At 45.6% G+C, this 24,268-nt stretch overlaps 1 protein-coding gene across 1 annotated transcript in view; it reads right to left on the reverse strand.

Annotated features, from left to right (window-relative positions):
* METTL4 (methyltransferase 4, N6-adenosine) overlaps window positions 1–2,033 on the reverse strand; it is a 162,691-nt gene extending 160,658 nt beyond the window's left edge. Inside the window, exon 1 of the mRNA XM_044295107.1 lies at window positions 1,720–2,033. Within this exon, the coding sequence (XP_044151042.1) occupies window positions 1,720–1,929 (210 nt within the window). The 5' untranslated portion in view covers window positions 1,930–2,033. The remainder of the gene's footprint in view (window positions 1–1,719) is intronic.
* Window positions 2,034–24,268: the final 22,235 nt, after the last annotated feature.

Genomic DNA, 24,268 nt, shown 5'->3' on the forward strand with positions numbered 1-24,268 from the left:
GCTGAAAGCAGTGATATGAACGTGGCATAACTAAAATTATGCTTTGCTCAGAAAGTCCCTTCAGCTCCATTGTAAGGGTATGGCCACACAGAATGAAAAATGCAGCAGAATCGCATGCGTAAAATCCTCAGCATATTACCGTAGCAGCAAAGTGGAAGAGATTTTAAAGGTCATTAGTGTTGAGCGAACTTTGTGTTTCACGGCGTACAAGGTTCGGGTTAGCTAATAATCCATAATAGAATTCTTAGATAACCCAAACCTTGTACGCCAAACTTGAAACACAAAGTTCGCTCATCCCTAAAGGGCATCAGATTTGTACCTATGACACTGGCTGACCTGGCTCACATTTGCGTTGTCCGGATCAGTCGTGTACTCCATTTGCCGGAATTACACGCCAGATCCGGAAAAATGCAAGTGAACTGAAAGCATTTGAAGACGGATCAGTCTTCAAAATGCGTTCAGTGTTACTATGGCAGCCAGGACGCTATTAACGTCCTGGTTGCCATAGTAGTAGTGGGGAGCAGGGGGAGCTGTATACTTACCGTCCGTGCGGCTCCCGGGGCGCTCTAGAATGACGTGTCCATGTTATCACGTCATCCACGCGCGTGGGGCGCCCTGACGTCACTCTGGAGCGCCCCAGGAGCAGCACGGACGGTAAGTATACTGCACCCCCGCTCCCCACTACACTTTACCATGGCAAATAGGACTTTAGCGTCCTGGCAGCCATGGTAACCATTCAGAAAAAGCTAAACGTCGGATCCGGCAATGCGCCGAAACGACGTTTAGCTTAAGGCCGGATCCGGATTAATGCCTTTCAATGGGTATTAATTCCGGATCCGGCCTTGCGGCAAGTGTTCAGGATTTTTGGCCAGAGCAAAAAGGGCAGCATGCTGCGGTATTTTCTCCGGCCAAAAAACGTTCCGGTCCGGAACTAAAGGCATCCTGATGCATCCTGAACGGATTTCTCTCCATTCAGAATGCATGGGGATAATCCCGATCAGGATTCGTCCGGCATAGAGCCCCGACGACGGAACTCTATGCCGGAACAAAAGAACGCAAGTGTGAAAGAGCCCTAAGATAGCCCCTGGCCCTATCCATGGTATTCTGTATATTGGGCAGACTAGATGGGCCAAATGGTTCTTATCTGCCGACACATTCTATGTTTCTACGACTCCCAGCATGCTCCATTAATTTCTATGGAGTTCTGAGAACAGCCAAGCAAGCGTACATCTTGGGAGTTGTAGTTTTACCACAGTTGGAGTGCTGGAGGCTAGCCGTCACAGGCCTAGAAGCTCAGCTCTCGCTGCACTTTGATTGACAGGACCAGGCAGTGAAAACATCAGGCCTGGTCCTGACTTCTCCTAGGGCATAGTTGCAGAGAGAGCAGGGCCTCTAAGTGTAAGGACAATGCCCCCGTTGCTCCCAGGGGCTCATTTGCATAATCATTTTAGCAATGCGGGCACATGAATAAAAAAATTTGTGACTGTCGCGTCAAAGCATGTCGCATTTTAACACCATTGATGATACGGCGCCGTACAGCCCTAGCCTAAATGGGGATCAGTTATGAAGTGGAAAATCACGTAACCTAGGACGATCATGTTTGTGCGATAATGACACGCTTTCAGTACCAGAACAGATGTCAATCACTCTGCTGTGTATCAGTTGTCACTGGGTCAGCTTTATATTATATATACAAGCACAGGAGATGACAGGCAGTACCTTTCTGCACCGGCTGGTGGCGCTGTGGTCTTGGCTGTCGCTTTTCGGGGCACAGGTTTCAGTAGGTGCCAGGGAGAAGTAAGGTTTAGAGAGCCTGAAGAAATCATCTCTTAACCTGTAACCGAGCCCCCCTCCGAGCCGGTACCACTGATTGACGAGCGCTAATTCATCCAGCAGCCAGCCTGCTGCGCTCTCACACACCACTGCCATGGGCCGCTACCTACACCGTATGCTCGGCGCTGGCTAGCACTGCGGTACCTGCAACACCTCTGCCGCCGTACAAGATTTGAATGCGTTTCTTCCTGTCCGCAGCTTTTTACCTTCCCTCTGCGCAGACGCAGTGTCCTGCTACTGAAGCAAAACATCACCATCTGTCGGTGGAAGGTAGAACTGCAAGCCTGTGGCTCACAGTGAATATCAGAATGATGGTAGTGTAAACCCATGCGCCCTATGAAGAACAGCAGCGCCTCTGCCTGTGCATGGATAGAACAGTGGATAAAGGACCTTCTACAAGAACCAATATATCACGCAATTATCAGGGACAGACCAGATGTTTCCGATAATTGCCTGATTATCAGAGGAAATGAGGACCGCATTTACATGCAGCAATCGCCTCCGCAGAAATGGGGGAAAACAATCAATACAGCAATTGTTTGTCCCCATTGAACGTCATTGTTTCTAGGCAGCAGATTGTCGTGTAGACATCGGGATCTGCTGCCCAGGAACAAAGGGGGTTATTTATTAAGACCGGCGTTTTAGACGACGGTCTTAAATCCTTGCGCTGGCAGTGGATCCGCCAAAGTTATTTAGAGACGCCAGCCTCCACATAACTTTGGCGCATCCACGGTCGGTCTAACAGCTTACTTGCTGGCTTAAAATTAGACCGTTTTCTATGCCGAAAACAGGCGTAGAAAATGATGAATCAGACAGGCCTGCCAACCAGTACCCTTCCTCGCCCATGCCATGCCCCCTTTTTTAGACCTGGCGTGAGTGGGGAAATGTTGCAGATTGCGCCAGATATATGCCAGAAAACGGGAATGACCCCGCAATGTTTTTTTCTGCCTGCAGAATGACAGGATCACTTAATGAATGAACACCATCTGTCGGTGGTACATAGAACTGGCAACCTTTTACACAGGCCAATTAAAGGGAATGAGCGTTTCTGCAAAAGCTCATTCCCGATAATTGCTGGATTATCTGTGCGTGTAAATGTGCATTTACGTTGCGTTGATAAGCAAACGATTTTCACAAAGGAAGCGTCCTTCCTAATAATTCCCTGCCCATCAGTAGAGGTGAGAGCTGTATTTACAAGCAGTGATCACCTCCACTGTATGAGGATCACCAATATCTTCTGCAATCACTATCCTCACACAGATTCATTGTTTCTAGGCAGCAGATCTCTGTTTACACAGCACAATCTGCTGCTTTAAAGCAGATGTCCCAAGATACAAACAGGGTTAGGGCTTATTCACACGACCGTATGAATTTTGCAGGTTAGGTGCAGACCCATTCATTTCAATGGGGCCACAAAAGAGGCAGACAGCACGCCGTGTGCTGTCGACATCCGTTCCATTCCGCGGCCCCGCAAAAAATATAGAGCATGTCCAATTCTTGTCTGCAATTGTTAGGGAAATATCCCTTCACCTATAATTGTTGGAATCCAAATTAAAAGGGATTCGAGCGCTTGGGAAACTGACACAAACATTGGATGTAGTTGTATCAGATTCGTCTTTAATTCAAAGACAAGCTCACAATAATATTGGCTTGAAACAGAAAATAAAATCACATGACAAACATGACATTTGCGGTTACAAGATATAACTCATAAGACCATATAAGATCATACGTATGTTTCCATTCCTCTTTCCTCTCCCCCTACACTTCCTGAGACACAGATAGATATCTCTGCTAGAGAGGAAACTGGGGGGGATGTGGGTGCACACATGAGCTGACCTTCATGCCTTGTTTTAGGTTAACCCTGTAAGCTCCATTCAAGACACTGACCTCCATCTCCCATATACACAAGATGGAGGACATGTTCCTACTAAATGGATTCTCATCCCTCACAATTCCCCCATTTTGCGATATCTTCAGTTCTGCAGCTGGAACAGGACCGAAGATTTTCTCAATAGTCTCTATAATCTCTTCTCTTGGTACATACTTTGTGCACATAAACAGTAGCCTGAGCTATACATATGCTATGAGGATAACTATGGTGACTTGGACAATCGTTTGAAGAATTCCCATGAACCACCCTCCCAAAGTTTTGAATCATTTGGCAGGGTTGAGGAAGGAAAAAAGTGCCTCCCCACCATGAGTCTTTGTCTGCACTATTTTCCTGTAACCATTTGTCTCTCATGGCTTTCACCAATTCTTATTCCAGCTTTTACCTGTAGGTTACCTTGGGGATCTATATAATGGTAACAAGCAGGTCCTACAACCTGACACATACCTCCTTCCTTTTCTGTCTAAAACTAAGGTGTGTTGATTGGTTACAATGATTATCTGGTTCTGGACAATGTTAGAGGTGTTCATGAGTCTTAACACCTCCCATATCTGATCAGTTGCCACCACTAGCTTGTCCCACATCTGCATTACCATGGGGTACAAGAACAAGGTGCTGAAAATCTTATTGGAGAAGCTCATCTCTACTATGTGAGGTTTACCATTTAGTCTGGGTATATTGTCCTTGGTCCTTCGATACAGAGTATGTTTAGGTACATCGTTTATATCTATGTTGGAAAGGGGTATTATAAAGGTTGCAGGAGTAAGACGGACAATTGTACATAGACCAGTGATATTTCTGGGCAACCACTTGTATGCCTTATGCTCACAGACCAGGAATATATCTTCTGGGACTGTAACCACCGTAATATTAAACAACTGAGTTATTAATTTGGCCTTCGGACACCTTCTGCCAGTTTTGGTCCCTTTTCATGACCCTCTGAGGAGTTAGAGGTTATACCAGCAATTAAAACAACTAAGGTACGGTTGTTGCAGGCCAGATTCTTATCCTTTACAGGATCTATACCAACACACTGCACCAGGTTGTTCAGGTTAGAGTCATTGCAGCCGAATTTGTTATGAGAAGTAAAAGACATACCTTTTGACTGTATTTGCAAACAATAACAGTGTGTCCAACTTGGAAAGCATGACACATTGCACCACATGTTCTCGTTCCAGGGGGTAGAGCTATAATCAACTGGTGGCCCTGATCTGTTTACCATGAGCCAGGGGGGCTCAGTCCATCCTGCAACAGGTAACGGTGCCTCCATGTCTCTAGTTTTAGACTTAACCTGCTTCATGCCTGAGAAAAAGATAGTAAAGATGGCCAGTTCAATCAGTTCAGAAAAATTGAGGGGCACGGCGAAATAGGGCATACTGGCTGAACTCACGGGACTGTTAGTACAGATCCAACAGTCCCTCAATTTTTCAATGTCATTCAGTCCTCCAAACAGCACCTAATGGTGCCATATCAAAGCATTGTCCATTCATCATTCAGTGGACGAAACACTGCTGACACGCACAGGGTCAAAGCCACTGTCAGCAGGAGGATCTTTATCCTGCGGTTCCAAGACTTTCTTGAAGTGACACACGTGTATCCAGTTGGGTTTTCCTTCAACCTTTACAGCGGTGTGGGTGGTCAACAATACTTGAAAGGGACCATCGAATCTTGGATCTAGTCCTTTTCTCACATGCCTCTTTATCACCAAGCTGCAAGCTGAGAGTTCCTTCTACTGAGTCAGGATCTGGAATCAAAGCAAACACTTGTTTATGAGTATGTTCAAGCCATTTTGTGGGGGCCTGGACATACCCAGCGAGATTGTCATTGTTCATCTGTAACTGCTGGGGGAAGTACAACCCAAGCCTGGGAGCGCACCCAAACAAAATCTCAAAAGGAGAAAGTCCTTTTTTTCGGTTGGGAGTGGTCCAAACAGAATATAGGGCGAGGGGCATGCATTCTGGCCAAGGTCTTTGGGTTTCCTGCATGGCTTTCTGGATCTTTAACTTCAATGTGCCGTTGAGGAGTTCAACTCGGCCGCTGCTTTGGGGATGGTAGGCCGTGTGAAACGCTTAAGTGACTCATTCATGTATTTGTAATAGGGATCTGTAGTTGTTGGACCTCCTATTATATAGTCTCAGTGGTCTCAAATTACAAACCGGATTCCAAAAAAGTTGGGACACTATACAAATCGTGAATAAATACTGAATGTAATGATGTGGAGGTGCCAACTTCTAATATTTTATTCAGAATAGAACATAAATCACGGAACAAAAGTTTAAACTGAGAAAATTTACCATTTTAAGGGAAAAATAATTTGAATCAGAATTTCATGGTGTCAACAAATCCCCAAAAAGTTGGGACAAGGCCATTTTCACCACTGTGTGGCATCTCCCCTTCTTCTTACAACACTCAACAGACATCTGGGGACCGAGGAGACCAGTTTCTCAAGTTTAGAAATAGGAATGCTCTCCCATTCTTGTCTAAAACAGGCCTCTAACTGTTCAATCGTCTTGGGCCTTCTTTGTTGCACCTTCCTCTTTATGATGCGCCAAATGTTCTCTATAGGTGAAAGATCTGGACTGCAGACTGGCCATTTCAGTACCCGGATCCTTCTCCTACGCAGCCATGATGTTGTGATTGATGCAGAATGTGGTCTGGCATTATCTTGTTGAAAAATGCAGGGTCTTCCCTGAAAGAGATGACGTCTGGATGGGATCATATGTTGTTCTAGAACCTGAATATATTTTTCTGCATTGATGGTGCCTTTCCAGACATGCAAGCTGCCCATGCCACACACACTCATGCAACCCCATATGATCAGAGATGCAGGCTTCTGAACTGAGAGTTGATAACAACTTGGGTTGTCCTTGTCCTCTTTGGTCCGGATGACATGGCATCCCATATTTCCAAAAAGAACTTCGAATCGTGACTCGTCTGACCACAGAACAGTCTTCCATTTTGCCACACTCCATTTTAAATGATCCCTGGCCCAGTGAAAATGCCTGAGCTTGTGGATCTTGCTTAGAAATGGCTTCTTCTTTGCACTGTAGAGTTTCAGTTGGCAACGGCGGATGGCACGGTGGATTGTGTTCACTGACAATGGTTTCTGGAAGTATTCCTGAGCCCATTCTGTGATTTCCTTTACAGTAGTATTCCTGTTTGTGGTGCAGTGTCGTTTAAGGGCCCGGAGATCACGGGCATCCAGTATAGTTTTACGGCCTTGACCCTTACGCACAGAGATTGTTCCAGATTCTCTGAATCTTCGGATGATGTTAACTACAGTTGATGATGATAGATGCAAAGTCTTTGCAATTTTTCGCTGGGTAACACCTTTCTGATATTGCTCTACTATCTTTCTGCGCAACATTGTGGGAATTGGTGATCCTCTACCCACTCTGAGAAGCTCTTTTTATACCCAATCATGTTGCCAATTGACCTAATTAGTGTTAATTGGTCTTCCAGCTCTTCGTTATGCTCAAATTTACTTTTTCCAGCCTCTTATTGCTACTTGTCCCAACTTTTTTGGGATTTGTTGACACCGTGAATTTTTGAATCAACGTATTTTTTCCTTTAAAATGATACATTTACTCGGATTAAACGTTTGATCTGTCATCTACATTCTATTACAAATAAAATATTGACATTTGCCATCTCCACATCATTGCATTCAGTTTTTATTCACGATTTGTATAGTGTCCCAACTTTTTTGGAATCCGGTTTGTAGATATATACGGGACTGAGAGTGCCTTCGTGTATTTAAATTAATATTTAACTTTTATTTATGTCTTCTAAAATATATGAGACAGTAGAGTGTAGTACAGTGTAGTAGAGTCCTGCACTATATAAGGACGGGAGCACACAGGGTCTATAGTTACAGACAAGGCCTATTTTGTTACCTAAACTGTTGGGGGAATATTGGGGAGGAGCCTACTAAAGAGGACAGTATCTCACTCTAAGTGCTCACCCTACTTGGCCTAGTCTACTGAGTGTAAATACCTCAGTGGCTGTAGTCGGGGCACTCGTCCTTAGAAGGACGACCCCCCAGCCTCAGGAACCTCGGGCCTGTGCTATGAAGCCCTATGCTCTTACCTCCCTAGTAGATATCTTCTTATACCATAGCCAACGCGTTTCACCAAGTGTGGACTCGGCTCATCAGGGATGTTGGTTAACAGGGCACCGGAAGCAGTGGCTGTGCAACTGTTGACTTCTCGTGGCAGTGGCCCTAGCGCCTGCATGACCTCCCTCATTACTTCTCCTGTGAAATGGGACCCCCTATATGACTTAAGGACTTCAGGAACACCGTACCTGCATATCAGTTCACTGACCAATTTCTTGACGGTATTCTTTGCATTTGCCTTTGCTACTGGGAAGGTTTCCGGCCATCCTGAAAAGAGATCAACACACACAAGAATAAACTCATACACACCTACCTTAGGTAGCTGTATATAGTCTATCTGCAATCCCTGAAATTGGTAAAATTGCCTTGGGGTGTGCTTGCTTGGAGTCTTCACCACTTGACCAGGATTATTCAATGTACAATTAACCTACAACAAGGCAGCTCTGTCAATTAAGACAGCTATAGTAACCACTTGTACCACATCCAGAGTAAACCAAAAACAAAACAAGTGGAGTATTGTATCAAAAAATATATCATTTATTATAGAATATAAAAAATGGGGAACAACGGAATGTTGTAATACAGTACACGGAGAAGCACAGAGTGAGTCAATGCAAAAAGACACCATGGAAATACGCAAAGTAATGCGCAATTGGGTACGGTCAAGTGTGAGGCAAAGCTAGGGCTCTGGGAAACCAGTGGGATACTACGTGTGCTGTTCACCCAATTAAGGGTATGGTACACCCAGTACCACAACCAGAAAGTAAACCCAGAGTCGTAGCTACATACACTAATGATGTAAACATCACCATCAACCCCATATAATCATAATAATGACCAACCTGGGGTGGAAGTGGATGTAGATGATACAATAAATGTACATAAATAGTACCATGCGTATACGCCTAAGTGCATGGGACCCGACAAGGACACGTACAAGGGAACCATACACAATATAAGTCAAGCTAAATGCAGACCGTACCTGAGGTCATGGTGAAAGTTGAAATGACAGACCCTGGGCGCGGGACCTCGACGCGCGTTTCACCTCACGGCTTCGTCAGGAGGTACTAACCAATGTGTAAGCAGGGTATATATAGGGCATGGTGGGGGAAGGGGCAATGGACTGCAATTACCTACATTCGACGCATCTGAGAACCACACAAACGGGCGCGGGAGGCTCCATGATAGGCGGCGTCATCACTCTGCGCATCCACATCCGCACACCGCGCATGCGCGTCGAAAGTAGCAGACGTATTGGAGCGCATCGTGATGACGTCGCCCAGCGCATGCGCGCCCCGCGACCCCCGTGGAACGCAGATGGACCGCAATCTGTGTCTCCCACAGAGGTAAAGGGATGAAGCTTGATCGCGCGATTGCCATAATATAGTTGAGAATACACCTGTCGTGTTGTCACCGGGCCCCATGCACAAAAGGACTTATATGTGAATGAAAAAAAATACAAGACATGATACCTAACAAGAAACATAAAGTAAATCAAAGAATGGTAACTAATAACGTTATCATTAATGTGGCTCTGCGTGTGTACTAATATTCACCAGAATAGTGTATATTTGAAAGACATACGGATCCATATAAGTAGGACCATAATGGTGCGGGCTATAAATTGCCCCTATAATTCATACATCATAGTGATGTTTATAAACATATTGTGAACTAAAAATTCGTGACAATAAAACCACATACGCGGTCAGCAGTTTCCTATGAGAATATATATGTATTGAACTTGCGAGTAATTACCCGTCTATATTCATATTAATGAGAACTTTTGTCTTCATATCCTTTATGTGTTTCCACAGTGTAACTGAACTTGCGATCCCTGATGATACAGAGGGATCGCATCCATGTGTGTATTTCGGATGTTAGTAAACATACCTTGGTTGCCTTGCCAACATGACGCTTGAATCAGATGACCTGAAGTTCGATCATGTGATGAGGGGCGGGCTATTTAAACATGTCTTGGTACTCATTTCATTGCCATTTGCCATTTGCATGAGTTTGAGAAAGGCACTTGCACGTGCCGAAACGCGCGTCACTTCTATCCATAAGTGGCGAATAAAATTCTGAGAATCGTACCAGAAGGAGTGCCGACCTTTTCTTCACAATAAAACCACATAGGTGACCACTATCGTGGCCATACAATTGATCTATAGTGCTGTGTATCAAAAAGGAGAAAGATCTTATCAGATAAAACTATTTTGGTTGATGAGGTACATACAGTCATCAATGTACATAGTCAAAAAATGGTAATGCACGCTAGCAGTACCAATGGAGCCATAGTGTGCCCCATGTACATAATGATGTAATCTCTCAATTAACATAAAAGTAGACCACAAATAAACATATAAAACTGCACATTAAGTGCAATGAGGCAATTATTACAATAAAAAACAGTCGTCCACTGATATTCCTAAAATAAGACTGTATAGTGTAGACCCACTGTAATGGTGGTGGGGGCGCGCGGGGCGACACCCCGGGCAACAATCGGTAGCCCGCGGGGTCGCCACGGGCACACCCAACCAACCACCCAGCAAAAATGACAGAAGGTGCATGAAAAAAGTCCTAAGTCGGGAAGGGGTGACTAGGGTGGCACCACCGGCGGAAAAAGGCCGCCGGCGGGGTCAACCGAGGCACCCCCCCTCCGCCAGGGCAGAGGGCAATGACCGGAGCAATATAAACAATGGCAGTAAGGGAACAAGGCGATCAAGACGGCACCGCAGGCATCGTTAAAACCGTATACGAGGCCTGACGGAACCCCCACAACCCCACAAGAGAAGAACGGGGCCACAATAGACGGAGCCCTACCCATATGTCAACGACAATTCCAATGTCGGACAGGGACTCCCCAAAGATAAAATCATATCACAGTAAAGACCTCATACTTGGGGTACTATATAGTGCCCCACAAAAATGGTAATAGATGTCATATAGTTATGTTGCTGGAGGGTCTTGACAAACGTCCTCTCCTGTGGTGGTCATGTCATCCTAATAGGTAGTTCTTATCCATCGTCATCAGTGCCACACAGGAATGAATAACATGATCTCGAAAAGAAAAAAAACATAGACCATGTATATATTGGTAAAGACAATCTGACCCGTCCACAGAGACAGGCACTTCGGGAGCTTCAGGAATTAAAAGATGTGGTAATTAAACCTGCCGATAAGGGGGGTAATGTCGTGATATGGCCTGTGCAGATGTACGAAAGAGAGGCCTTCAGGCAACTTAACAACAAGGAATGCTACCGCAGAATTGAGAAGGATCCCACTACATCTTATAAGAACGAGTTGGATGACATTCTTGCAGAAGCCTGCGATCAATGTATTATTTCGACCAAAATGATGGAGGGGTTGAGAGTTGACTTTCCGGTCAAATCCACCTTATACTTGCTTCCCAAGGTGCACAAGAGCCGTACCCACCCTCCTGGGCGTCCTATTATCTCGGGAATCGGCAGCTTGTGCACCAATGTAGGTAAATTTATCGACTTCTTCCTCCAGAAAAGTGTAGAAACCCTCCCCTCTTTTATCAAGGATACTACCGACATGCTGAGACGACTTAACGGGATTCATGTCGACCCTGACGTGGTCCTTGTTACATGCGACATTGAGTCGCTATACACGTCTATATACCATGACCAGGGAGTGCGAGCATCTAGATCCTTTCTTACCATGTCTGATTATGACAATGGCATGATCGAATTCATCCTGACATTGTTAGAGTTTATGCTCACGCATAACTACTTTTTATTTAAGGACCGCCTCTTCCTACAGCTCCAGGGAACAGCTATGGGGGCATCTTGCGCCCCCTCTTATGCCAACCTGTTCCTGGGGCTGTGGGAGAGAGAAATTGTCCAAGAAACACCAGGATATGATGCCGCACTCCTATGGTCTAGGTATATAGACGACGTGTTCTTTCTGTGGCAGGACACTATTCCGGCCTTAGAAAATTTCCTGGCTCGTCTTAATCAGAATACACGGAACATCAGACTTACCTGGAAATATAGTCTCAGCAATGTCGAATTTCTGGACATAATGATTATTAAGGGGTCTGATGGTTACTTGTCCACCGATCTTTTCAGAAAGTCCACTGCCGTCAATGCCCTTCTCCACGCCTCCTCTGCTCACCATCCCAATACGATCCGGGCAATACCGACAGGGCAGTTTCTTAGAACTCGCAGGATCTGCTCAAATGATAAGCAGTTCGAACAACAAGCCGGTGTGTTGACACAACGATTCCTCGAAAGAGGGTACCAGTATAACATCATACAGCGGGGCTACGAAAGAGCTAAAAAAACATCCAGAGACTCCCTGTTGGTAAGTAGAGTTGATAAAAGAAATAACCGGGATACATGTGTGAGATTCATTACCCCCTTCAATTCGAAATGGAGGTACATTCAGAATATCCTGAGGAGACACTGGCCGGTTCTCCACACTGACGGTGACCTGGCGGTATGTCTCCCTACATATCCTCAGATCACGTGGAGGCGGTCACGCAACCTACGTGATATCCTCACTAAGAGCCTCTATGTCCCCTCACCCAAGGGGAGTATTTTTGGCAGTAAAGGTCCCAAATGGGGGTCTTTTTCTTGTGGAGCATGTGCCGCCTGTAGGTTTATGATTCGTTCTACCGCCTTCAGTGACTCCTCTGGTCGAAAAGATTTTAAGATCGTACATTACATTAATTGTAATACCGTGGCTGTGATATACCTCCTCACATGCCCGTGCAACCTCTCTTATGTTGGTATGACAAAGAGAGCTCTGAAGATACGGATCTTGGAACATGTCTGTAAGATCCGAGCAGCGGCAGAAATTCCTGAGAAGGATTGGGAGTCACTGCAGGCGGTTCCACGACATTTCCGCAGGTTTCACGGGTCCGATCCAGGGGGGTTGACGGTGAGGGGTATTGACAGAATTCACCTAGGGTCTAGAGGTGGTAACATTAAAATGGCTCTACTTCGTAGAGAGACCCGGTGGATTGTCAACCTCGATACCGTCACCCCATACGGCCTCAATGAATCCATCAGTTTTTCTTCCTTTCTATGAATATTGCGCGAATTTTATTGCAGGGTACATATTATTATTTTGGTTTTTTACTATATTGTATTGTCTATAATATTGTTATAATTTTTTCTTTTCGAGATCATGTTATTCATTCCTGTGTGGCACTGATGACGATGGATAAGAACTACCTATTAGGATGACATGACCACCACAGGAGAGGACGTTTGTCAAGACCCTCCAGCAACATAACTATATGACATCTATTACCATTTTTGTGGGGCACTATATAGTACCCCAAGTATGAGGTCTTTACTGTGATATGATTTTATCTTTGGGGAGTCCCTGTCCGACATTGGAATTGTTGTTGACATATGGGTAGGGCTCCGTCTATTGTGGCCCCGTTCTTCTCTTGTGGGGTTGTGGGGGTTCCGTCAGGCCTCGTATACGGTTTTAACGATGCCTGCGGTGCCGTCTTGATCGCCTTGTTCCCTTACTGCCATTGTTTATATTGCTCCGGTCATTGCCCTCTGCCCTGGCGGAGGGGGGGTGCCTCGGTTGACCCCGCCGGCGGCCTTTTTCCGCCGGTGGTGCCACCCTAGTCACCCCTTCCCGACTTAGGACTTTTTTCATGCACCTTCTGTCATTTTTGCTGGGTGGTTGGTTGGGTGCGCCCGTGGCGACCCCGCGGGCTACCGATTGTTGCCCGGGGTGTCGCCCCGCGCGCCCCCACCACCATTACAGTGGGTCTACACTATACAGTCTTATTTTAGGAATATCAGTGGACGACTGTTTTTTATTGTAATAATTGCCTCATTGCACTTACTGTGCAGTTTTATATGTTTATTTGTGGTCTACTTTTATGTTAATTGAGAGATTACATCATTATGTACATGGGGCACACTATGGCTCCATTGGTACTGCTAGCGTGCATTACCATTTTTTGACTATGTACATTGATGACTGTATGTACCTCATCAACCAAAATAGTTTTATCTGATAAGATCTTTCTCCTTTTTGATACACAGCACTATAGATCAATTGTATGGCCACGATAGTGGTCACCTATGTGGTTTTATTGTCACGAATTTTTAGTTCACAATATGTTTATAAACATCACTATGATGTATGAATTATAGGGGCAATTTATAGCCCGCACCATTATGGTCCTACTTATATGGATCCGTATGTCTTTCAAATATACACTATTCTGGTGAATATTAGTACACACGCAGAGCCACATTAATGATAACGTTATTAGTTACCATTCTTTGATTTACTTTATGTTTCTTGTTAGGTATCATGTCTTGTATTTTTTTTCATTCACATATAAGTCCTTTTGTGCATGGGGCCCGGTGACAACACGACAGGTGTATTCTCAACTATATTATGGCAATCGCGCGATCAAGCTTCATCCCTTTACCTCTGTGGGAGACACAGATTGCGGTCCATCTGCGTTCCACGGGGGTCGCGGGGCGCGCATGCGCTGGGCGACGTCATCACGATGCGCTCCGATACGTCTGCTACTTTCGACGCGCATGCGCGGTGTGCGGATGTGGATGCGCAGAGTGATGACGCCGCCTATCATGGAGCCTCCCGCGCCCGTTTGTGTGGTTCTCAGATGCGTCGAATGTAGGTAATTGCAGTCCATTGCCCCTTCCCCCACCATGCCCTATATATACCCTGCTTACACATTGGTTAGTACCTCCTGACGAAGCCGTGAGGTGAAACGCGCGTCGAGGTCCCGCGCCCAGGGTCTGTCATTTCAACTTTCACCATGACCTCAGGTACGGTCTGCATTTAGCTTGACTTATATTGTGTATGGTTCCCTTGTACGTGTCCTTGTCGGGTCCCATGCACTTAGGCGTATACGCATGGTACTATTTATGTACATTTATTGTATCATCTACATCCACTTCCACCCCAGGTTGGTCATTATTATGATTATATGGGGTTGATGGTGATGTTTACATCATTAGTGTATGTAGCTACGACTCTGGGTTTACTTTCTGGTTGTGGTACTGGGTGTACCATACCCTTAATTGGGTGAACAGCACACGTAGTATCCCACTGGTTTCCCAGAGCCCTAGCTTTGCCTCACACTTGACCGTACCCAATTGCGCATTACTTTGCGTATTTCCATGGTGTCTTTTTGCATTGACTCACTCTGTGCTTCTCCGTGTACTGTATTACAACATTCCGTTGTTCCCCATTTTTTATATTCTATAATAAATGATATATTTTTTGATACAATACTCCACTTGTTTTATTCAATGTACAAATCATGCACCCTTGTACAAACTGAGCTGCTACTGTGGAAAACCCTGGTGCAATCCAACCAGCATTTACAACACTTACCATAGCACCTTTAGACAGATGGGTAGGCCCATGTGCCCCCTGTGCCATAGCAGGATACATTGGACAAGGTAAACAAGTCCTTTCTTTGTTTCTCCAGATTCCTTGTTCATCAACCTTGGCCCCATGCTTTGCCCAAAGTTCTTTTTCCTCAGGAGGGGCTTGACCAGTCATTCTCTGGAGCATACTTACAGACACATCTTCAGTCTTCAGGATTTTTACCGGGGTGGGGAAAGTCCTTACGGGCTGTAGTGTGGCTTGTTTGGCCGCTTTGTCAGCTCGATCATTACCTTTTGCCTCCACCGTGTTGTGCCTTGATGATGGCAACTTCCTCTGGTAACAACAGAGAGTTCATAAGTTCTAGTACAGAGTTTTTATTCTTTATAGGCTGGCCTGCAGATGTTAGGAAGTCCCTGGCCAGCCAAATAGGTCCATAGTCATGTGCAATACCAAAAGCATACCTTGAGTCTGTGTAGATGTTCACCTTTTTCCCCTTGGACATTTTATACACCTCAGTGAGTGCCTTCAACTCTGCCTCTTGTGCTGGTATATGAGGTGGGAGTAGTTCAGCTGTTCCCACTTCGTGCTGTGTGACCACTGCATATCCAGTATGGAACCGGCCATTCTCTCCCATGAACTGGCTTTCATCTACAAAAGTCAGATTTAGAAAGAGGTTTTTCATGAACGTGTTCAAAACCAGACGTTTCCTGCTGCATTAATTGTACGCAATCATGAGGGTCATGTTCAACAAGATCAGTTAAAAGTTCTGATAAAAATCCCTCCCCCATTTCTGAATCGGTAATCGGTAACAGAGTCGCAGGATTCAGAGTAGTACAACGTTTGAATGAGATGTTTGCAGGCATGAGGAGTGCACACTGTAGTCTCTGTTGTCTGGCCATGGAGATATGTTTTGGTTGAATGTGAGTGAGAATGCCTTGAATGTCATGAGGAGTTTGGACAGTTAGTCCAGAACAATTTCAGAAGCTTTTTCAATCTTGCTTGCACTGCCGCTACTGCCCTGACATAAAAGGGGGCGCCTCTGGCAACAGGATCGAGGCGAGCAAAAAAGTAGGCAATGGGGCGTTGCTGATCTCTGTGTTTCTGAGTCAGTACAGCAGTGCTATGCCCCTGCATTTCAGAACAAAACAAACAGAAAGGTTTGTCATATTTTAGAATGCCCGGAGCAGGGGCAGACAGCATGCACAGTTTCAAAGTATGAAAGTTATTGACAGCTTCTTCTGTAAGATGAAAGGGATCAGAAGACAAACAGTCATAGAGGGGCTGCATTAACATAGTTGTGTGCCGTATCCAGGGACGGCAGTATGAGACAAGACCCAAAAATACTCTCAAGTTCTGTGCTCCTTTGGGCACCTGTATCTTTTCCAAGAAATATCACCTTGTCTTTACAAAACTGCAGTTTATGCCTAAAGGCTTTACACCCATTTTTGGGGAGAAAAATTAGGAGTGACAGAGTGGCGGCTTGCCAGCTGGTCTCCGTTTCAGCACACAAAAGTAAGTAATCGGGATATTGCAATAATACCACAGTTCCAGGAGGGGACCAGTTGGCTAGGGCAGACTGTAGGGCCTAAATGTACATGGTGGGCCCCCTGGGGTAAAAAATGTATACTGATTCCCCTTGAAAATGAAAGCAAAAAGATACTGGATGCATAGGTGCACTGAAAAATGCATTTGCCAGGTCAATCACAGTGAAACAGGTAGCTGTGGACGGAACTTGGGACAGCAGAGTGTACGGATTAGGCTCTATTGGGGTTTGTAGGACTATGTTGACCTCTTGAAGATCATGGACCATTCGATATGTGATTGGCTGACCCTTAACGGCCTTCTTCACTGGAAATAGGGGAGTGTTTGCCGGTGACACAGTCTTGATGAGAACACCTGCTCTGAGAAAATCATCTATTTGACTGGACACTGCTAGTGTGACTCAATGGGTAATTTGCGAGGGCTGACACCCGGGCTTTAGAGACACCATCACAGAAGACACAGGTAATTTGCCTATGTCCATCTTTGAGGTGGCCCAAAGGCTCTCGGGGACCTGGCTGAGCAGACTCTTTTCAGACTCTGTCCAATCAGGAAGGTTTAATTCAGCCACCGTTATAGAAGCCATCATTGGGCAGAGAACTTCTTCTGGGATCCCAAAGTCTACGTGACTAGTCCCATCTGGGTGTAGATGGATACTGATCCCGAGCACTTGGAGTACATCAGTTCCCAGAATAGGTTCAGGGAGATCATCCTTTACCAAAATTTGAGTGATAACAGTACTGTCTTTGATTTTTAGTTTGACTGGTTCAGACTCACGGACAAACATGGTTTCCCCAGTGAAACCCATGGCTGGGACGTGGTAAGGACTGAGTTGATAGGGTTTTAAAAAGTTCTCGTCAACAAATGTTTTGGCTTCCCCCGTGTCGACCAGGAATGGGACTGCCTTTTTATTTCCTAGGGACCGGGATATTTATTTGGGGGCCGACGGACTCTACTTTTACAGGCAGAACTGTCACAGGGGTACCGGTATCCTAGTCTGGAGACGATAGTGATTGTGAAATAAATTGGCCACCTTTGTCTCTAGGTTTCCTGGGAGCCTTGCAATCGCTCTTCGTGTGACCTGGTTTGCCGCAATTGTAACATTTAAAATCCCGCTTGGGTTTGGGACCGGTGCCCTGCCCCATGTATTTAACTGGAGAAGGGTTTTTCTTCATGTCTAGTTCTAACCCTTTAGCTGCAGCAATTAATTGGGTTAAAGGGGTCACACGCCATTCAGGTTTACAAGCTTTTAGCTTAGCCTGGAGGGTTAGTCGAAGCCCCTCCATGAATGCACATGTCAACAGTTTTTCTCCCATGTTTCCAGCTTGATCCCAACCCATGTCGGTCCAGATAGTCCTTAGTCCTGCAGCATAAGTATCTACAGTCTCCTGAGGACCCTGTACTACGTCTTTAAGACTTCGAGAAATTTCTTCCTCCCTTGTACGTGCCCATTCTGTAAAACACCTGACAAATTCAGTCCAAGACTGTAAAGTCTTGACCCAGTCTCTAGGCATAATATGCATGTGGACATTTCTGTGTTCGTTCATATAGTCATTCACCATTTGATGTCCTAGAAGTAGGCATAGGTCTCGTAAGAGGGTCGGGCAGTCGGGTCAAAAGTCTGAGTTAGTCTCCAGGGGTGGTACTCAGTCACACTGGGGTGAAGAAATTTTAGGTTCCTGATTCCGGCTGGTCGGTCCAATGACCTGTCCGGGTGGTCCCGAGGTTGTATCAGGTCCTCCTGCCGTCACCCCCTGTTGTCCCGTTGTGGGTCTGGGTACGAGTCTTGTCTTAGTCAGAACAGGGTAGAGTCCTACAGGTCTGTGGGGTCGAGGGGCACCACATGCTCGGCACGCATTGGCCCAGTCTGGATTCTGATTGCCACAGACACTACAAGTCCATCCCTCCGGTGTATTCCCTCTTGGAGGTCTAGGGGCAGTTGGATATGGGGGAGGTCATTTGTCAGCGTCATTCTTTTGATTTCTGAATATACAACAGTCAACCTCTGACTACTTCTCCTCGCCACCCCTCAGTTTCAACTTTCCCTGCCACTTGAACCCGGGTTTTAACTACTTCTTCACATCCATGATCCTTTATCCAAGCACAATGTGTCCTTCTGAATCTTTTCCAAGTAGCCACATTCAAATTTCCATGCTTCAATCCTACCTTCTTCAACACCTTGTCAATATTTTTCAAACCTTCTTTTCCTTCCCTCTCTTCGACTAAAGTCTTAGGATACTTTCACACTAGCGTTTTTCTTTTCCGGCATAGAGTTCCATCCTAGGGGCTCTATACCGGAAAAGAACGGATACGTTTTATCCCAATGCATTCTGAATGGAGAGCATTCCGTTCAGGATGCATCAGTATGTCTTAAGTTCAGTGTTTTTGACTGTTCAGGATGGAGATAATACCGCAGCATGCTACGGAACTGCATGCCGGATTTCTCTGCCGCAATTGTAAAAGTACCCTTAGCTGCTTTGTAACCCTCTGGTATACTGAAATTGTTCCCCATTTTGTATGTCAATCTTTTTCCACAGAAAGTTAAACAATTATTCAGACGTCTATTTTCCCTCAGTTTCCTCAGAATTTCCCAACTATTTTTAACTAGTGTATTTTGTTACTGAGTTTCTTAACCAATCAAAACCTCACAAAACAGACATTAGAGTCCAAGGACTTTGATTACCCTTCCTGTAATTCTCCAAGATTTCCCACATACAATAAAGAACAAATAAGGCATATACCAAAAGTCCCAAAACTAAACCAAAGACTTCCCAATTGAAACTGCACATCTCTTAGGTCTCAAAATCCAACAATCATAGTCATTTTCAGGTTCTTACCAAAAATAGGCTCAACTATAAAAGGACTTATACGTACATTCAATCACCAGATCCTTGAACCGGACAAACCACTCAGGGAGACACAGATATAGTGTAAGATAAAGTCTCTTACCTTTTAGCGCTATTTCTTATATCTGCAAATCCCAGACCGAAACGCCCAATTTGTCAGAGACCAGATGAAGTGTCCTTTAGCTGAGCCCCACGTTGGGCGCCAAGATTTTGTTAGGGAAATACCTATAATTGTTGGAATCCAAATTAAAAGGGATTCGAGCGCCCAGGATAATGACACAAACATTGGATGTAGTTGTATCAGATTTCTCTTTAATTCAAAGACAAGCTCACAATAATATAGGCTTGAAACAGAGAAAAAACCATCACATGACAAACATGACATTTGCGGTTACAAGCTATAAATCATAAGACCATACAAGACCATATAAGACCATACCTATGTTTCCATTCCTCTCTCTTCTCTTCTCTCACTTCCTGAGACACAGACAGATAGCTCTGCTAGAGAAAAAACTGTGGGGGCGGAGGATGTGGGTGCACACATGAGCTGACCTTTTCATGCCTTGTTTTAGATTAACCCTGTAAGCTTTATTCAAGACACTGACCTCCATCTCCCATATACACAAGATGGAGGACATGTTCATACAAAATGGATTTTCATCCCTCACACAATTTGCGGACCGCAAAACACAGTGCGGTCCTGTGACTGCGCCATTAAGCACAGATCAAGAGAATGAGAGCCCCAAACGGATGTAGAGGTGGACAAACATATGCACCACTGGTCCATACAGTGCCAGGCTTTTCCAGCAGTCCTTTAGAATGAATGGAGCTAGGGTGTGCAGGCTCGACTACTGCTCAATTCAGTTGGGGGACTACAGACTGTTGTTCTCATGATCAGTAAGGGTCCTAGTGGTCAGACGAGAGCCAGTGCTTATTCCTCAGATCCTGTGGCAAATACACAATGGCAGGAGATTTATCAAACTGGAGTAAAGTAGAACTGGCTTAGTTGCCCATAGCAACCAATCAGATTCCACCTTTCATTTTTCACAGCTCATTTGAAAAATGAAAGGTGGAATCTGATTGGTTGCTATGGGCAACTAAGCCAGTTCTACTTTACACCAGTTTGCTAAATCCCCCCATTGTGTTTTTCTAACATGTATTTTTCTGTGTGAACATGGCCTTCATCAATACCTCTGTATTGCTGTGAATAGCACCTTTACCAGCTCTTTTATATCTTGCTAGAGGCAGGATATTATAGGTGGTGTAACATAGCAGGTCTGGAGGCCTTAACAAAGCCCTCGGCTGCCGTGACATCTGATCCAGACCCAGCGATTTTGTTGTGGGGAGTCCCACAGGAGGACAGAGTGAGGGGATAAACAGCCAAGTTCAGAGTTCGCACTGATCCTGCCTGCAGCAGGTAGATGTCAGCTGCATAACACAGCCAGCACACCCTGTATGGAGCGTGGCCAGCTCATGAGCCTGGTACATACGTACTTGATGTTAGGGGTAAATTTGGGTCAATATGTTTTACCTTTATATTATAAAAAATATATACAATTTCCTGAAAATTTTGAAAAAAAAATAGCAATTTTCTAAATTAAAATTTCTTTGGGCAGATAGCGATACTACATTAGATAGTTTTTACTTAACCCCTAAAGGACCTTGTCAGAAAAGCAAAAAAATGACCCAGGGTGTCCCAGGGGAGGGCGAAAGGACAGTGTCCACCCAATACAACCCCAAAGGACACATCAAAAGTATGACTCGGTAAAAGCTCCCGAGTTTAACAGCAGAAACAGAGGAAAAGGAGCTCATAATACCAAAAGAGTAATACATTTTATTGGAGCATGATTAAAATGGCATAAATAGAAAAAATTGATGAATGCGATGCCGTAAACATGATAAAATAAGAACGGAGGACAGAAATAGAAAAACGCCACCCTGGCAAGGAGGCACACGGATCAAATAAATATGGTACAATATATATGTTAGAACATGGGAATGAGTGCTGGATAAATAATCTAACCCATGTACAGATGGTAAAACAATGAAATACCTGTCACGGCTGTAAGTGAGCAACAAGAGCCTACACAGTGAAAAGCAACTGACCGGACCCAAACTAAGGAGGATAAAGGGTGACCCCTGTCAGACCCTAAAAGCTCTCCCTAAGCTGCTCAGCCTATGCGAACACCCCAATGGTGGATGATCGCATATCCTCGTACCTCGACTATCTAATACCTGAACACCCTACAATAGTGAGGGGGCATGACCACCGGCTCCCTACACTAGACACGGAGGGAGTCAGGGTCACCTGGGATCCAGCAAACAGAAAATCACAAATGAATGTACACTTAACTGAAGGAGCTGCAGTGAAAACAGATCCAAAGTCAGCAGACAATATCCAAAGTACTTGCTTCAGCAGAACACAGATCCAGTGAAAAGATATCACACAGGTGCAGATACTCAAGCGAGAGATACAGCTCAAATGAAAAGTATAATCCGCACCTCTACAAAGGAGGAGGGGTGATTGAAAGGCAACAAAATCAAACACAGGAGGGACAGCTGGGAGGAAGGAAACAGAAAGTAAAGACCTCATCACAGGGGCGGAGAAACAGGGCAGAGGGAACTTCTCCAAGCTCTAGTAGTGACATCATCACAGGGGTGGAGAAACAGAGCTGTGAGAACGTCTCAAAGCTCTGGTAGTGACAGTACCCCCCCCCCCCCCTCTACGGGTGGACTCCGGACACCCAGGACCCACCTTCTCAGGATGAGCCCTATGAAATGCCCTGATGGGGCGAGTGGCTTTAATGTCCGACACCGGAACCCACATCCTCTCCTCAGGACCATAACCCTTCCAATGAACGAGGTACTGAAGAGAACCGCGGACAATGCAAGAGTCCACAATTCTGGAAACCTCAAACTCCAGATTGCCATCAACCAAAATCGGAGGAGGAGGCAAAGAGGAGAGCACCGTGGGCTGGACATATGGTTTTAAAAGAGCCCTTTGAAATACATTATGTATCTTCCAAACCCGTGGAAGATCAAGACGGAAGGCAACAGGATTGACGACTGACAAGATTTTATAAGGCCCAATAAACTTGGGACCCAATTTCCAGCAGGGAACCTTCAGTTTAATATTTCTTGCAGACAACCACACCAGATCACCCACATTCAGGTCCGGACCAGGCATACGTCTCTTATCAGCCACACACTTATATCTCTCACTCATCTTTCTAAGAGTACTCTGAATCTTTTGCCAAATGGTAGACAAAGATGAGGAAAATCTCTCCTCCTCAGGCAAACCAGAGGGAGCCCCTCCCAAGAATGTCCCAAACTGCGGATGGAACCCATATGCACCAAAGAATGGTGACTTATCAGAAGATTCCTGACGACGGTTGTTCAGAGCAAACTCAGCAAGAGGGAGAAATGAACACCAATCCTCCTGGTTCTCTGCCACAAAACAGCGCAAATATGTCTCCAGATTTTGGTTGACGCGTTCAGTTTGACCATTCGACTGCGGCTGAAAAGCAGAAGAGAAGGACAGCCGAACCCCCAGGCGAGAACAGAAAGCTTTCCAGAATCTGGACACAAACTGCGTGCCTCTATCGGAAACAATATCCGAGGGAATGCCATGCAATTTAACAATATGGTCGACGAAAGCTTGCGCCAACGTTTTAGCACTGGGTAAACCAGGGAAGGGTACGAAATGAGCCATCTTGCTAAAACAGTCCACCACCAGGATCACTGACTTCCCTGAGGAACGAGGAAGATCCGTGATAAAGTCCATGGAGAGGTATGTCCAAGGACGGGAAGGTATGGGTAACGGGAGAAGGGGACCTGAAGGCCGTGAACGAGGGACCTTAGCGCGAGCGCACGTCTCACAAGCAGCCACAAAACCCTCCACCGACTTACGAAGAGCCGGCCACCAAAATCTCAGAGCAATGAGATCTACCGTGACTCTACTCCCGGGGTGACCAGCAAGAACAGTATCATGATGCTCCTTGAAGAGTTTGCGACGTAATTCAGGAGGCACAAACAACTTCCCAGGAGGACAACGGGCAGGTACCTCAGTCTGGGCAGCCTGGACCTCGGCCTCCAAATCAGAATACAGAGCAGAAACAACCACCCCCTCCGCCAAAATGGGACCCGGGTCCTCCGAGTTTCCTCCTCCCGGAAAACAGCGAGAGAGAGCATCAGCCTTCACATTTTTGATCCCAGGGCGGAATGTAACGACAAAATTGAATCTGGAGAAGAACAGAGACCATCTGGCCTGTCTCGGATTCATACGCCTGGCCGACTCCAAGTACGCCAGATTCTTATGGTCGGTAAAAACGGTGATAGGGTGCCTGGCCCCCTCCAACCAATGGCGCTATTCCTCGAAAGCCAACTTGATGGCCAACAACTCCCTATCTCCCACATCATAGTTTCTCTCTGCCGGGAAGAGTTTTTTAGAGAAAAAGGCACAGGGTCGCCACTTGGCAGGAGAAGGGCCCTGGGACAAAACCGCACCCACACCCACCTCGGAAGCATCCAGCTCAACAATAAAAGGTAAGGAAACATCGGGATGCACCAAGACGGGAGCAGACGCAAAACTCTATTTAATCTTAGAAAAAGCTGCAAGCGCCTCCTCCGACCAAGAGGAAAAATCCACCCCCTTTTTTGTCATGTCAGTGAGGG

The sequence above is a fragment of the Bufo gargarizans genome, chromosome 5, assembly GCF_014858855.1.
Source record: "Bufo gargarizans isolate SCDJY-AF-19 chromosome 5, ASM1485885v1, whole genome shotgun sequence".
NCBI lineage: Eukaryota > Metazoa > Chordata > Amphibia > Anura > Bufonidae > Bufo > Bufo gargarizans.